Below are 12,500 nucleotides of genomic sequence, written 5' to 3' on the forward strand. Positions count from 1 at the left end.
ACACACACACACACACACACACAACACACACACACACGCACACACGCACACACACACACACATACACACACACACACACACACACATACATACACACACAAACACACACATGCACACACATACACGCACACATAGGGATATGCAGTGGGAGAATGAAAGGGTGAGGTCAGTCTTTGTGTATGGGCTCCAGGAATTCGAAGGGGAAGCATATGAAGCAAGAAAACAAGGGGGAAAAAAAGCAATTGAAAGCATCATGAAAGCAATAGGAGAAGACGATATGACCCAGCTGGAAAATTTTCGGAGAATAGGGGGGTTTGTAAAAAAAAGAACCCGGCCTGTGAGAGTGACCTTCAAGGCAGAAGCGACTCGGACCAGGATCCTGCAGGAGAAAGCACGATTAAGGGACATGACGGCATACAGGAGGGTGTATCTCGACCGCGACAGAACACAAGAAGAAAGGAAGAAACTGAGAGAGATGGTACAAAGGCGAAAGGAGGAAAGAGAGGGGATGGAGAAGACAGACAGGAGATCCCAGACCCAGGAAGAAGATCAAATACAGCCTCCCTCACAACTTTCTATAGAAGCCTCCCAACCAGGTCAACCCCAGTGCAACCAAACACTCTAAATCAAAACACCCATGCCACATCCAATGCCCCCACCCACTACATTACAAACTTCACCCCCACAGCAACAACCCATAGTTCCTTACCAGGTCTCCCACTTCCCCAACCCCAATATACTTCCCAGACCACAGTCTTAGAAAAGAAGTTGAAGGTGTGGTATACAAATGCAGATGGAATAACAAACAAGTATGAGGAGTGGCACGAAAGAATCAAAGAGACATCCCCAGACATAATAGCACTCACAGAAACAAAACTCACCAGAATAATAACAGATTCAATCTTTCCATCCGGATATCAAATCTTCAGGAAAGACAGAGGGAGGAGAGGGGGAGGAGGAGTTGCACTGCTCATTAAAAACCAGTGGGGTTTTGAGAAAATGGAAGGAATGGATGTCATGGGCGAAAGGGACTACTTAGTAGGAACAATCCAGTCTGAGGGACATAAGGTGATAATTGCAGTAATGTACAACCCACCACAGAACTGCAGGAGGCAAAGAGAAGAATACGATGAGAGCAACAGAGCAATGATCAACACACTAGCCGAGGTGGCCAGGAGAGCACACATGGGGGGAGCAAAGTTACTAGTTATGGGTGATTTCAATCACAAGGAGATTGACTGGGAAAACCTGGAGCCCCATGGGGGTCCCGAAACATGGAGAGCCAAGATGATGGATGTGGTACTGGAGAATCTCATGCATCAACATGTTAGAGACACTACCAGAGAGAGAGGAGAGGATGAACCAGCAAGGTTGGACCTTGTATTCACCATGAGTAGTTCGGACATCGAGGGTATCATGTATGAAAGGCCCCTGGGAGCTAGTGATCATGTGGTTCTGTGCTTCGACTACATAGTTGAGCTCCAAGTGGAGAGAGTAGCAGGAATAGGCTGGGAAAAACCAAACTACAAAAGGGGGAACTACTCAGCATGAGGAACTTCCTTCAAGACATTCAGTGGGAGAGGGAACTGACAGGAAAACCAGTACAAGAAATGATGGACTATGTAGCAACAAAATGCAAGGAGGTAGAGGAGAGGTTTGTTCCCAAGGGAAACAGAAATAATGGGAAGAACAGAACGAGTCCTTGGTTCACCCAAAGGTGTAGGGAGGCAAAAACTAGGTGTACTAGAGAATGGAAAATGTACAGAAGACAGAGAACTCAGGAAAATAAAGAAATCAGCCGAAGAGCCAGAAACGAATATGCACAGATAAGAAGGGAGGCTCAGAGACAATATGAAAATGACATAGCATCAAAAGTAAAGACTGACCCGAAGCTGTTGTAAAGCCACATCAGGAGGAAAACAACAGTCAAGGACCAGGTAATCAGACTGAGGAAGGGTGATGGGGAATTCACAAGAAACGACCGAGAGGTATGTCAGGAGCTCAACACAAGATTTAAAGAGGTATTTACAGTGGAAACCAGTAGGACTCCAAGAAATCAGAACAGGGGGGCACACCAGCAAGTGCTGGATGAGGTACATATAACCAAGGAGGAGGTGAAGAAGCTGCTATGCGAACTTGATACCTCAAAAGCGGTGGGACCAGACAACATCTCTCCATGGGTCCTTAAAGAGGGAGCAGAGATATTGTGTGAGCCATTAACAAAGATCTTCAACACATCATTTGAAACTGGGCAACTCCCTGAGGTATGGAAAATGGCAAATGTAGTCCCAATTTTTAAAAAGGGAGACAGACATGAGGCACTAAACTACAGACCTGTATCACTAACGTGTATAGTATGCAAGGTCATGGAGAAGATCATCAGGAGGAGAGTGGTGGGGCACCTGGAAAGAAACAAGTGTATAATTGACAACCAGCACGGTTTCAGGGAAGGAAAATCCTGTGTCACAAACCTACTAGAGTTTTATGACAAGGTGACAGAAGTAAGACAAGAGAGAGAGGGGTGGATCGACTGCGTATTTTGGACTGGAACTTTGACACAGAGAGGTTACTGCAAAAGCTAGAGGACCAGGCATACATAACAGGAAAGGCACTGCAATGGATCAGAGAATATCTGACAGGGAGGCAACAACGAGTCATAGTACGCGACGAGGTGTCAGAGTGGGCGCCTGTGACAAGCGGGGTTCCACAGGGGTCAGTCCTAGGACCTGTGCTGTTCTTGGTATACGTGAACGACATAACGGAAGGGATAGACTCAGAAGTGTCCTTGTTTGCAGACGATGTGAAGTTAATGAGAAGAATCGAATCGGACGAGGATCAGGCAGGACTACAAAGAGATCTGGACAGGCTACAAGCCTAGTCCAGCAACTGGCTCCTTGAATTTAACCCTGCCAAATGCAAAGTCATGAAGATTGGGGAAGGGCAAAGAAGACCGCAGACACAATGTAGTTTAGATGGCCAAAGACTGCAAACCTCACTCAAGGAAAAAGATCTGGGGGTGAGTATAACACCGAGCATATCTCCTGAGGCGCACATCAATCAGATAACTGCTGCAGCATACAGGCGCCTGGCAAACCTACGGATAGCGTTCCGATACCTCAGTAAGGATTCGTTTAAGACTCTGTACACCATCTACGTCAGGCCCATACTGGAGTATGCAGCACCAGTTTGGAATCCACACCTAGTCAAGCACGTCAAGAAATTAGAGAAAGTGCAAAGGTTTGCAACAAGACTAGTCCCAGAGCTACGGGGATTGTCCTATGAAGAAAGGTTGAGGGAAATCGGCCTGACGACACTGGAGGCCAGGAGGGTCAGGGGAGACATGATAACGACATATAAAATACTGCGCGGAATAGACGAGGTGGACAAAGACGGGATGTTCCAGAGATGGGACACAGACACAAGAGGTCACAATTGGAAGTTGAAGACTCAGATGAATCAAAGGGATGTTAGGAAGTATTTCTTCAGTCATAGAGTAGTCAGGCCATGTAATAGCCTAGAAAGTGATGTGGTGGAGGCAGGAACCATACATAGTTTTAAGGCGAGGTATGATAGAGCTCATGGGGCAGGGAGAGAGAGGACCTAGTAGCAATCAGCGAAGAGGCGGGGCCAGGAGCTGTGATTCGACCCCTGCAACCACAAATAGGTGAGTACAAATAGGTGAGTACACACACGCACACATACACACACACATACACACATATACACACACACACGCACACACACACACACACGCACACACACACATTCACACACATACACACACACACACACATACACACACACACACACACACACACACACACACACACACACACACACACACACACACACACACACACACACACACACATACATCCTGTCCAACATACTAAAAATAAAAAGGTGGATAATTTATTTTTTTATGCAAAATTGGTCACATCAACAGTGTACATGGAAAGGAAATTGAAACACAGGTAAACAAGGGTCTATATGTTTCAGTCCACTGAAGAGGACCTCTGACTGAGGTCGAAATTCACAAATCTGTTTCATACGTGTTTCTGTTTTTTTGTGCTAGTGGTTACTAACCTCTCGTTAGTCATCAGAAGGCTGGAATAAAAAAATTCTTTTATGCAAACATTTTTGGTATATGGCAGAGATAAACTCCCAGCTGCAGCTGGTCAGCTGTACACACAGCTGCAGCTGGTCAGCTGTACACACAGCTGCAGCTGGTCAGCTGTACATACAGCTGCAGCTGGTCAGCTGTATACACAACTTCACCAATTCAGCTGTACATACAGCTGCAATATTTCATCTGTGGACACAGTTGCACAGATGTTTTAATAGCGTATTAAGATGTAACTGCTCTGCATAAAATTGATACTAGCCTTGCTGGTTTAGGTTATACTCTAAACTGACTCTAGCCTAGCTACTACCCCATGTTACTTTAAATAAAATTCTCTTGGAAGAAATCAATTTTAAGTTATGTTAAGTAAGGTACGATTCATCACGAAACAGGACAAGTGTTTCCTGACTCTGGTCTTAGTCTTATGATGACCCGTCGCTGGAGCTTTTGATCACTGGCTTACCCGCCCACCCCCATTAAAAATTAATGTTAATTTCCGTATTTTCCGGCATATAAGGCGCATGACAAAGTATCATAAAGGTAAATCAGTAATCACATTCAGTGGCTGATTACCCTCTTACTTTACGGTAAAGCGTAACCCAAAGCCTACCCATGCCCCTGCTCTTGAGCATATAAGGCGCCGGGTGATTTTCCAAGACCTTGTGGGAAAAAATGCCTCGCCTTATACTCCGGAAAATACCTTATTATGTCTTAATTTGCACTGTGTTTCTTACACAGATCAGCGCCCGTGGTGACGCTTCTGGGACGCGTTGTGTTTCAGCCCTCAGTGATCAACCTGGAGAACAGAAACTGCCGCATTCAGCCTCCGGGAGAGAACGTGCAGGAGGTGGCGTGTTTTGATCTATTGGTTGATATCCAGTACCAGTCCAAGGACATGTACATACCCCTGTGTAAGTGTTCTCTTTGTATACTACACGTAAGGATTGTCTCTCGCCCTCCTCACATACACAGTCATGGACATGTGTGTATTGTCTGTCCATACGTAGATAATATAGCAGAAGACGAGTACTTTGTGAATAAACAGAGAAAGAAACTGGGATTCGAACAGTGGTACATGCGAGTGCTCCATACTTCAGATTTAGAGGCAGTCTTTAGTATGCTGAAGACGGCCTCATTTTGAAGACAAAATATACATCACTCAACTACTTTACGTTCTGTTTGTGATTATCGTTTCTACCATTAAACAGTGTTTATTACACTAAATTGCGTACATGTGCCACCAATATGCACGAGTAAGTTTGCATAAACATCTATGAAGTATGAAAATATGAACATCCTTAGAATAACTTAACTTCGTAAATGTAAACACAATGAACAGTGATCATTTGCACCCGGCTCATGTAACCTGTCCTGATCGTCAACCAGGAATAGTAATCGTCAGTCGATTAGGAATGTTCATCTCTCAGTCAGAATTTTTCAGTTGGTCGATTAAGCACGTTCAGCAAACAGATCTACAGTCAGTCAAATGTACAGATTCATCTCAGTAAAGAAATCTACAGTTAGTTAAATATACAGGTTCATCACAGTAAACTGATCTTCAGTCAGTCAATTACACTGGTGCAAAAAAACCTCGTGATTTTTCTCTTGCAGCCATGGAGTTTGAGATTGGACTGGATGAGGCGCAGCACAGACTGGGTTTCCTCAACAACTCCTTCGTCAGGTGAGCGGAGATAAAATGAGTGAGAGAGTGAGAGAACTTGGCTCTGAAATAAAGTGAGATTGGATATCAGCTCTTAACTCGAGAATATAACACAAGCACTTTGAGCTTATTAAGGGTAAAATGTATCGCAAAATGAAGATTTCCTTCGTTAGTTTCACTCGCTTACTTCCCTCTAATACCAGAGAGCTCATAATTAGTATTTCAAATTGTGTAAAAACAAGTCTTCAAGAATGGTCCGGTAGAAAGCAGATCGTTTCTGGCACGAGGTAAGATCTCCCTCGCCCCCCCCCCACACACACACACTCAGATGAGTCAATAGGTTGTTGGGAAGTACATCTTCCATCTTAGAGTTGTCAGGAAGTGGAACAATCTGTAGAGTGAAGTATTAGAGGAAGGATCCATACATAGTTTTAAGAAGAGGTACGATAAGGCTCTTGGAGCAGGGAGAGAGAGAGAGAGAGAGAGAGAGAGAGAGAGAGAGAGAGAGAGAGAGAGAGAGAGAGAGAGAGAGAGAGAGAGAGAGAGAGAGAGAGAGAGAGAGAGAGAGAGAGAGAGCCTAGTAGCGGGGACAGGAGCAATGAATCGACTCCTGCAACCACAAATAGGTAAGTACAAATAGTTAAGCACACGCACACGCGCACACACTCACACTCACACACACTCACACACACTCACACACACACACACACACACACACACACACACACACACACACACACACACACACACACACACACACACACACACACAGACGCACACACACAGACTCACACACACACACACACACACACACACACACACACACACACACACACACACACACACACACACACACACAGACGCACACACACAGACGCACACACACAGACGCACACATACACAGCGGCGGTCAGAGCCGAGAATCAAGAAGGCTCCCAAAATTTTAAGTGTTTTTAGGGAGTGTTTTAGTTCTTAGCAGAAAGCAGTGATAGTGCCTGGGTCAATGAACAATCCAACAAGTAAAAGAGAGGTCTTAAAATTGAAATGGACTAGAAGGCTGAAATTTTCAGAAATCTGAAAGTGCCAAAAACTGCTAGAGGTCTAGAAAGCACTGCTGCCACAGAGCTACAAATAGTCACCTTTACAAGGGCAAGCAAACCTAAAAGCAGAAAATTAAGTGTAAGTCAGGATGGTCAGTGAGTGAACTGTGAGGTAACAAACAGCAAGTACGAACAAACAACAAACAAGCAATAGGAAGTGAAAACAAAATAAAAGTATCAGTGAAGGTTGGCAGTAGAACTACAGGAAGTGGTCCTGCCACAGTGGTCCTGCCATAGTGGTCCTACCATAGTGGTCCTACCATAGTGGTCCTGCCATAGTGGTCCTGCCACAGTGGTCCTGCCACAGTGGTCCTGCCATAGTGGTCCTGCCATAGTGGTCCTGCCATAGTGGTCCTGCCATAGTGGTCCTGCCATAGTGGTCCTGCCACAGTGGTCCTGCCATAGTGGTCCTGCCACAGTGGTCCTGCCATAGTGGTCCTGCCATAGTGGTCCTGCCATAGTGGTCCTGCCATAGTGGTCCTGCCATAGTGGTCCTGCCATAGTGGTCCTGCCATAGTGGTCCTGCCATAGTGGTCCTGCCATAGTGGTCCTGCCATAGTGGTCCTGCCATAGTGGTACTGCCACAGTGGCCCTGCCATAGTGGTACTGCCACAGTGGTCCTGCAATAGTGGTCCTACCATAGTCGTCCTGCCACAGTGGTACTGCCACAGTGGCCCTGCCATAGTGGTCCTGCCACAGTGGTCCTGCCACAGTGGTCCTGCCATAGTGGTCCTGCCATAGTGATCCTGCCATAGTGGTCCTGCCATAGTGGTCCTGCCACAGTGGTCCTGCCATAGTGGTCCTGCCATAGTGGTCCTGCCACAGTGGTCCTGCCATAGTGGTCATGCCATAGTGATCCTGCCATAGTGGTCCTGCCATAGTGGTCCTGCCACAGTGGTCCTGCCATAGTGGTCCTGCCATAGTGGTCCTGCCACAGTGGTCCTGCCATAGTGGTCCTGCCATAGTGGTACTGCCACAGTGGTCCTGCAATAGTGGTCCTACCATAGTGGTCCTACCATAGTGGTCCTGCCATAGTGGCCCTGCCATAGTGGCCCTGCCATAGTGGTCCTGCCATAGTGGTCCTGCCATAGTGGTCCTGCCATAGTGGTCCTGCCACAGTGGCCCTGCCATAGTGGCCCTGCCATAGTGGCCCTGCCATACTGGTCCTGCCATAGTGGTCCTGCCATAGTGGTCCTGCCATAGTGGTCCTGCCATAGTGGTCCTGCCATAGTGGTCCTGCCATAGTGGTCCTGCCATAGTGGTCCTGCCACAGTGGCCCTGCCATAGTGGTCCTGCCATAGTGGTCCTGCCATAGTGGTCCTGCCCTAGTGGTCCTGCCATAGTGGTCCTGCCCTAGTGGTCCTGCCATAGTGGTCTTGCCATAGTGGTCCTGCCATAGTGGTCCTGCCATAGTGGTCCTGCCACAGTGGCCCTGCCATAGTGGTCCTGCCATAGTGGTCCTTCCATAGTGGTCCTACCATAGTGGTCCTGCCATAGTGGTCCTGCCATAGTGGTCCTGCCATAGTGGACCTGCCATAGTGGTCCTGCCATAGTGGTCCTGCCATAGTGGTCCTGCCATAGTGGTCCTGCCATAGTGGTCCTGCCATAGTGGTCTTGCCATAGTGGTCCTGCCATAGTGGTCCTGCCATAGTGATCCTGCCATTGTGGTCCTGCCATAGTGGTCCTGCCATAGTGGTCCTGCCATAGTGGTCCTGCCATAGTGATCCTGCCATAGTGGTCCTGCCATAGTGGTCCTGCCATAGTGGTCCTGCCATAGTGGTCCTGCCATAGTGGTTCTACCACAGTGGTCCTGCAATAGTGTCCTGCCATAGTGATCCTGCCATACTGGTTCTACCATAGTGATCCTGTAATAGTGGTCCTGCCATAGTGGTCCTGCCATAGTGGTTCTACCAAAGTGATCATGCCATAGTGGTCCTGCCACAGTGGTCCTGCCATAGTGGTTCTACCATAGTGATCCTGCCATAGTGGTCCTGCCACAGTGGTCCTGCCATAGTGGTTCTACCATAGTGATCCTGCCATAGTGGTCTTGCCATAGTGGTCCTGCCATAGTGGTTCTACCATAGTGATCCTGCCATGGTGGTCCTGCAATAGTGGTCCTGCCATAGTGGTCCTGCCATAGTGGTCCTGCCATAGTGGTCCTGCCATAGTGGTCCTGCCATAGTGGTTCTACCATAGTGATCCTGCCATGGTGGTCCTGCCACAGTGGTCCTGCCATAGTGGTCCTGCCATAGTGGTACTGCCACAGTGGTCCTGCAATAGTGGTCCTACCATAGTGGTCCTACCATAGTGGTCCTGCCATAGTGGCCCTGCCATAGTGGCCCTGCCATAGTGATCCTGCCATAGTGGTCCTGCCACAGTGGTCCTGCCATAGTGGTTCTACCATAGTGATCCTGCCATAGTGGTCTTGCCATAGTGGTCCTGCCATAGTGGTTCTACCATAGTGATCCTGCCATGGTGGTCCTGCAATAGTGGTCCTGCCATAGTGGTCCTGCCATAGTGGTCCTGCCATAGTGGTCCTGCCATAGTGGTCCTGCCATAGTGGTTCTACCATAGTGATCCTGCCATGGTGGTCCTGCCACAGTGGTCCTGCCATAGTGGTCCTGCCATAGTGGTACTGCCACAGTGGTCCTGCAATAGTGGTCCTACCATAGTGGTCCTACCATAGTGGTCCTGCCATAGTGGCCCTGCCATAGTGGCCCTGCCATAGTGGTCCTGCCATAGTGGTCCTGCCATAGTGGTCCTGCCATAGTGGTCCTGCCACAGTGGCCCTGCCATAGTGGCCCTGCCATAGTGGCCCTGCCATACTGGTCCTGCCATAGTGGTCCTGCCATAGTGGTCCTGCCATAGTGGTCCTGCCATAGTGGTCCTGCCATAGTGGTCCTGCCATAGTGGTCCTGCCATAGTGGTCCTGCCACAGTGGCCCTGCCATAGTGGTCCTGCCATAGTGGTCCTGCCATAGTGGTCCTGCCCTAGTGGTCCTGCCATAGTGGTCCTGCCCTAGTGGTCCTGCCATAGTGGTCCTGCCATAGTGGTCCTGCCATAGTGGTCCTGCCATAGTGGTCCTGCCACAGTGGCCCTGCCATAGTGGTCCTGCCATAGTGGTCCTTCCATAGTGGTCCTACCATAGTGGTCCTGCCATAGTGGTCCTGCCATAGTGGTCCTGCCATAGTGGACCTGCCATAGTGGTCCTGCCATAGTGGTCCTGCCATAGTGGTCCTGCCATAGTGGTCCTGCCATAGTGGTCCTGCCATAGTGGTCTTGCCATAGTGGTCCTGCCATAGTGGTCCTGCCATAGTGATCCTGCCATTGTGGTCCTGCCATAGTGGTCCTGCCATAGTGGTCCTGCCATAGTGGTCCTGCCATAGTGATCCTGCCATAGTGGTCCTGCCATAGTGGTCCTGCCATAGTGGTCCTGCCATAGTGGTCCTGCCATAGTGGTTCTACCACAGTGGTCCTGCAATAGTGTCCTGCCATAGTGATCCTGCCATACTGGTTCTACCATAGTGATCCTGTAATAGTGGTCCTGCCATAGTGGTCCTGCCATAGTGGTTCTACCAAAGTGATCATGCCATAGTGGTCCTGCCACAGTGGTCCTGCCATAGTGGTTCTACCATAGTGATCCTGCCATAGTGGTCCTGCCACAGTGGTCCTGCCATAGTGGTTCTACCATAGTGATCCTGCCATAGTGGTCTTGCCATAGTGGTCCTGCCATAGTGGTTCTACCATAGTGATCCTGCCATGGTGGTCCTGCAATAGTGGTCCTGCCATAGTGGTCCTGCCATAGTGGTCCTGCCATAGTGGTCCTGCCATAGTGGTCCTGCCATAGTGGTCCTGCCATAGTGGTCCTGCCATAGTGGTTCTACCATAGTGGTCCTGCCATAGTGGTCCTGCCATAGTGGTCCTGCCCTAGTGGTCCTGCCATAGTGGTCGTGCCATAGTGGTCCTGCCATAGTGATCCTGCAATAGTGGTCCTGCCATAGTGGTCCTGCCATAGTGGCTCTGCCATAGTGGCCCTGCCATAGTGGTTCTACCATAGTGGTCTTGCCATAGTGGTCCTGCCATAGTGGTCCTGCCATAGTGGTTCTACCAGAGTGATCCTGCAATAGTGGTCCTGCCATAGTGGTCCTGCCATAGTGGGTATACCATAGTGATCATGCAATAGTGGTCCTGCCACAGTGGTCCTGCCATAGTGGTCCTGCCATAGTGGTCCTGCCATAGTGGTTCTACCATAGTGATCCTGCCATAGTGGTCTTGCCATAGTGGTCCTGCCATAGTGGTTCTACCATAGTGATCCTGCCATAGTGGTCCTGCAATAGTGGTCCTGCCATAGTGGTCCTGCCATAGTGGTCCTGCCATAGTGGTCCTGCCAGAGTGGTCCTGCCACAGTGGTCCTGCCATAGTAGTCCTGCCATAGTGGTCCTGCCATAGTGGTCCTGCAATAGTGGTCCTGCCATAGTGGTCCTACCATAGTGGTCCTGCCATAGTGGTCCTACCATAGTGGTTCTGCCATAGTGGTAATGCCATAGTGGTGAAGCCATAGTGGTCCTTCCATAGAGGTCCTGCCATAGTGGTCCTGCCATAGTGGTCCTGCCATAGTGGTCCTACCATAGTGGTCCTGCCACAGTGGTCCTACCATAGTGGTCCTGCCATAGTGGTCCTACCATAGTGGTCCTGCCATAGTGGTCCTGCCATAGTGGTCCTACCATAGTGGTCCTGCCATTGTGGTAATGCCATAGTGGTGAAGCCATAGTGGTCCTTCCATAGTGGTCCTGCCACAGTGGTCCTGCCATAGTGGTCCTGCCATAGTGGTCCTACCATAGTGGTCCTGCCATAGTGGTCCTGCCATAGTGGTCCTGCCATAGTGGTCCTACCATAGTGGTAATGCCATAGTAGTCCTGCCATAATGGTCCTACCATAGTGGTCCTGCCATAGTGGTCGTGCCATAGTGGTCCTGCCATAGTGGTCCTGCCATAGTGGTCCTGCCATAGTGGTCCTGCCATAGTGGTCCTGCCACAGTGGTCCTACCATAGTGGTCCTGCCATAGTGGTCCTGCCATAGTGGTCCTGCCATAGTGGTTCTACCATAGTGGTCGTGCAATAGTGGTCCTGCCATAGTGGTCCTGCCATAGTGGTCTTGCCATAGTGGTCCTGCCATAGTGGTCCTGCCATAGTGATCCTGCCATAGTGGTCCTGCCATAGTGGTCCTGCCATAGTGGTTCTGCCATAGTGGTCCTGCCATAGTGATCCTGCCATAGTGGTCCTGCCATAGTGGTCCTGCCATAGTGGTCCTGCCATAGTGGTCCTGCCATAGTGGTTCTACCACAGTGGTCCTGCCATAGTGTCCTGCCATAGTGATCCTGCCATACTGGTTCTACCATAGTGATCCTGTAATAGTGGTCCTGCCATAGTGGTCCTGCCATAGTGGTTCTACCATAGTGATCATGCCATAGTGGTCCTGCCACAGTGGTCCTGCCATAGTGGTTCTACCATAGTGATCCTGCCATAGTGGTCCTGCCACAGTGGTCCTGCCATAGTGGTTCTACCATAGTGATCCTGCCATAGTGGTCTTGCCATAGTGGTCCTGCCATAGTGGTTCT

General features: G+C 49.3%; 1 protein-coding gene across 1 annotated transcript in view; it reads left to right on the plus strand.

The window, feature by feature from the left end:
* LOC128704266 (integrin alpha pat-2) overlaps nt 1–12,500 on the plus strand; it is a gene marked incomplete at its 3' end in the record, with an annotated part of 181,218 nt that overhangs the window by 120,898 nt on the left and 47,820 nt on the right. Inside the window, 2 exon segments of the mRNA XM_070089611.1 lie at nt 4,858–5,034; nt 5,735–5,804. Coding sequence (XP_069945712.1) covers nt 4,858–5,034; nt 5,735–5,804 — 247 coding nt within the window.

The sequence above is a fragment of the Cherax quadricarinatus genome, chromosome 2 (genome assembly GCF_038502225.1).
Source record: "Cherax quadricarinatus isolate ZL_2023a chromosome 2, ASM3850222v1, whole genome shotgun sequence".
NCBI classification, from domain to species: domain Eukaryota; kingdom Metazoa; phylum Arthropoda; class Malacostraca; order Decapoda; family Parastacidae; genus Cherax; species Cherax quadricarinatus.